General features: G+C 52.1%; 1 protein-coding gene across 1 annotated transcript; it reads right to left on the bottom strand.

Moving 5' to 3' along the window:
* Positions 1 to 1,207: 1,207 nt before the first annotated feature.
* On the bottom strand, positions 1,208 to 2,116 carry LOC103925534 (putative olfactory receptor 52P1). The gene is given in 3 exon segments (XM_009334262.1): positions 1,208 to 1,574; positions 1,576 to 1,948; positions 1,951 to 2,116. Coding segments are annotated over 3 exon segments (906 nt in total).
* Between the last annotated feature and the right edge of the window lie 2,462 nt (positions 2,117 to 4,578).

Here is a 4,578-nt window from a genome sequence, read left to right as displayed (position 1 = left end):
GAGAAAACTCGTGGGTTGAGATAAAGACAGTTTAATGGGTAAAGCAAAAGCCGCCCACGCAGGCAAAGCAAAACAAGGAATTCATTCACTCCTTCCCATTGGCAGGCAGGTGTTCAGCCATCTCCAAGAAAGCAGGGCTCCATCACACGTGATCGTCACTTGGGAAGACAAAGGACATCACTCCAAATGTCCTCCCCTTCCTTCTTCTTCCCCCCAGCTTTATATGCTGAGCATGACGTCATATGGTGTGAAATATCATAGAATCATAGAATAGTTTGGGTTGGGAGTGACCTCTAAAGGCCATCTAGTCCAACCCCCCTGCTGTGGGCAGGGACATCTTCAACTCGATCAGGTTGCTCAGAGCCCCGTCCAGCCTGACCTGGAATGTTTCCAGGGACGGGGCATCCACCACCTCTCTGGGCAACCTGGGCCAGTGTCTCACCACCCTCAGCATAAAAAATTTCTTCCTTACATCCAGTCTAAATCTACCCCCCTTTAGTTTAAAGCCATTCCCCCTTGTCCTGTTGCAACAGGCCCTGCTAAAAAGTTTGCTGCCATCTTTTTTATAAGCCCCCTTTAAGTACTGACAGGCTGCAATAAGGTCTCCCTGAAGCCTTCTCTTCTCCAGGCTAAACAACCCCAACTCTCTCAGCCTTTCTCCATAGCAGAGGTGTTCCATCCCCCTGATCATTTTCGTGACCCTCCTCTGGACCCGCTCCAACAGCTCTGTGTCTTTCTCATGCTGAGGACCCCAGAGCTGGAGGCAGTGCTGCAGGGGGGGTCTCACCAGAGCAGAGCAGAGGGGCAGAATCCCCGCCCTCGACCTGCTGGCCACGCTGCTTTTGATGCAGCCCAGGATACCATTGGCCTTCTGGGCTGTGAGCACACATTGCCGGCTCATGTCCAGCTTTTCATCCACCAATACCCCTAAGTCCTTCTTGGCAGGGCTGCTCTCCATCCCTTCATCCCTCCAGCCTGTATTGATACTGGGGGTTGCCCCGACCCAGGTGCAGGACCTTGCACTTGGCCTTGTTCAACCTCATGAGGTTCACATGGGCCCATTTCTCGAGCTTGTCCCGGTCCCTCTGGATGGCATCCCGTCCCTCTGGTGTGTCAACCACACCACTCAGCTTGGTGTCCTCTTCAAACTTGCTGAGGGTGCGCTCGATCCCACTGTCTATGTCATTGATGAAGATATTAAACACGCTCAGCACCTGCTCCCAGATATCTTGGTCCTCATCCTGTAGATGAGTGGGTTGAGCATGGGAGGCACCAGCAGGTAGAGGTCGGCCATAAGGATGTGGAGGTCCACAGGGGTCCTCTGGCCCCAGTGCTGAGTATAGAAGGAGAAGAGCCCAGGCGTGTAGAAGAGCAGTGTGACACCGATGTGGGAGCCACAGGTTCCAAAGGACTTCAGATGAGCGTCTCTGGAGGACAGACCTATGACCTCCCTCAGGATCAGCATGTAGGAGACAGTGATGAGGGCTGAGTCTGAGCCCACCATGACAGTGGCAGCCATGATCCTGTAGATGCTGTTGGGCTGGGTGTCCCCACAGGCCAGCTTCACCACTGATGTGCTCGCAGTAGGAGTGGTGAATGACATGGGGGCAGCAGTAGGACAAGTTGGTCACCATGCATGTCAGAGGGGTGATGATGGCGATGCCACGCACCACAGCAGCCAAACCCAGCTTGGCAATGGTGGGGCCAGTCAGGATGGCAGAGTAGCACAGAGGCTTGTAGACGGCCAAGTATCGGTCAAAGGCCATGGTGAGCAGAACCCCTGACTCCACTGTGGAGAAGCTCTGGATGAAGAACATCTGGGCCACACAGCCCTCAAAGTCGATCTCGTGGGAGCAGAACCAGAAGATGCTCAGGAGCTTGGGCGTGGTGGAAGTGGTGAGCACGAGGTCAATGGCAGCCAGCATGAACAGTAAGTAAAACATGGGCAGTGCAGGCTTGGGTCCATCCTAATCACTAGAAGGCATGGGATGTTCCCCAGCACTGCCGTGAAGTACATGGTGCAGAATGGGAAGTCAATCCAGAACTGAGCATCCTCCAGCCCAGGGATGCCTGTTAGGATGAAGGATGAGGGACTGGAATGATTTGGGTAGGACATGAGGCACTGCTGCAGAGCTGGCAGGTAAGCCACAGGAACAGCTGGTATAGACAGGGAGAAGAAAGAGCTGTAGCAAGCACTGCTATGGACTCCAGCCACTTCTGAGGCACACAGACCTGTCATCATATCCTCCTGCCTCTTATCCAGGTACACTCAGTCGCATCATTGGCAAGACGCAAACACACATGGTCTTAGCCCGCATATATGGGAGTTATCTTACCTCTCCTCCCATCCTGGGCTGGCCTCTGGCTGTAGTCCCCATCCCTCCGCTCCATAGTTTGGGAGTTACAAACTAGAAGTTGAGTACATTTAGTTGCCATCAGTTCAAAAATCTAAGATGGGAGAAGGGGGAAGATCCAGAACACTTTGAGGGTGCAGCCCATCAGGACTCTGCAGGTCACCCACACACCTCTGCAGTTGTAAACCATATTCTCTCCTGGGCTGGTGTGCCCCATCTGATTCCCACCTTGGGAAACTGCAGCAGATGTATATTTGCAACATCAGTGTTTGTTGCCCAGAACTTTTTTGCTGTGAGAGCTGATGCCCGTGGAAGCAGTGCACTGACCCCGTGCGTCCCCCAGCTGCGTGCCCTGCTTCAGGCCAGCACTGTCAGCTGTGGGGCTGTCCCTGCTGGAGCCCAAATCCAAACCACCCTGCTGGAGTCCCTCTCTGAATGGGCATCCCACCTACAGGGTCCCTGTCTCCTGCATTAGGAAAGAAAACCATTGTCATGGCCAAAACTGTCCTGAGGCTGCAGTGTTAGTCCCTTCCAGCGCTAACCCTCCCACGGTGCGTGTACCTCCTTACCCTCAAGCCCTTGCCAAAAGAAAGAAGTGCTGTGAATTGTCCCTGTTTTACCAGGAGAACAGAGACACAGAAGGGTTAAATTAGCCTGCTGGCAGTATGGGAATCAGATGAAAGTTTCTCAGGCGCTTGTACCCTCTGTTTTCCCCAACATAGCAAAGGGCCAGACTTCATCTCCTTGGCTTTCCAGACATTTGACTTCCTTGACCCCTAAATAGTTTCATGCCTCCTCCAAACCGCTTCGAGTCCTCCACATGACACAAACCAACAGGCATTTCAGTCTGTTTCTAGTCATTGCTATTTGCAATGTAAGGCCAAATACTGCAAAGCAAATATTGTGAAAATGCTGCCAAGACAATGTTATTTATAATAGTTTATTGCAAAGAGGACTCTGTTTGCAGTGTAGTCAGCTACCTTGGCTATAAATTCAGGGAGGCAGAGCCACAGCTGGCACAAGCCGGTCCAGCAGGAAATGTGTCTCATGCCAGAATTATTTATCTGGAAAGGGCAAACACATCTGAGATCCTCTAATCCTGTGCTTGGAAAAAAAGCAGATACTGCCTCCTCTCTGTCAGAGGTAATTGATCTACAAACCCCACGTACTGTTCTGGGCAGTGTCACCTGTACTTCATCTTCTATAATAAAGCTATTCAGATTATTAAATAATGATATTCAGCAAGCATCAGACTCAGTTTTTACTGGGTCCTTTTCATGTATGTTCACAGTGCTGTGCCGGTTCTGTTCCCTTAGCAGGGTCTGATTTCTTGGGTACACATAAACACATGAAATACCAAGGAAGCAAACTCTGTAGCTCAGTCTCTCTGACCAGCCCATTTGGGTCATGCAAAGATGCTGTCCCCACTGCACTTCAGTTTCATCCACGTTACACCTGACCTCTACATTTCATGCATCCTCCTCTTGACGTGCCCCGGAGCCACGGCGCCAGTGTGCCAGCAATCAAAGGTGCCTCCAGACCCTGAACACACACACGGCGACAGGCGTCTAGTGCCACGTCCCAGCCCTGCACAGAGCGTAACACCTGGAGGAGCTCTTCCTTCATCTCACCAACTCTAACCCAGCCTTGCATGGACCTCTCGCTTCTACCACTAACCCCCAAGAATGACTGCAGTTGCAGCCTACATAAAAATGCCATGTTAGGAAGATCATAGAATCACAGAATCATTAAGGTTGGAAGAGACCTCCAAGATCATTGAGTCCAACCGTCGACCCAACACCACCATGCCCACTAAACCATGTCCCTCAGCGTCTCATCCACATGTCTTTTAAATACCTCCAGGGATGGGGACTCAACCACTTCCCTGGGCAGCCTGTCCCAATGTTTAACCACTCTTTCAGTAAAGACATTTTTCCTCACGTCCAATCTAAACCTCCCCTGGCCCAACTTGAGGCCGTTTCCTCTCATCCTATTGCTTGTTACTTGGGAGAAGAGACCGACCCCCCCCTCGCTACAGCCTCCTTTCAGGTGGTTGTAGAGAGCCATGAGGTCTCCCCTCAGCCTCCTTTTCTCCAGGCTGAACAACCCCAGCTCCCTCAGCCGCTCCTCAGCAGACTTGTTCTCCAGACCCCTCACCAGCCTCGTTGCCCTTCTCTGGACACGCTCCAGCCCCTCGACGTCCTTCTTGGAGTGAGGGGCCCAA

Source organism: Pygoscelis adeliae, unplaced genomic scaffold (genome assembly GCF_000699105.1).
Source record: "Pygoscelis adeliae isolate BGI_AS28 unplaced genomic scaffold, ASM69910v1 Scaffold351, whole genome shotgun sequence".
NCBI lineage: Eukaryota > Metazoa > Chordata > Aves > Sphenisciformes > Spheniscidae > Pygoscelis > Pygoscelis adeliae.
Note: the sequence above shows the minus strand (reverse complement) of the source record. Positions and strands in the feature narration are given on the sequence as shown.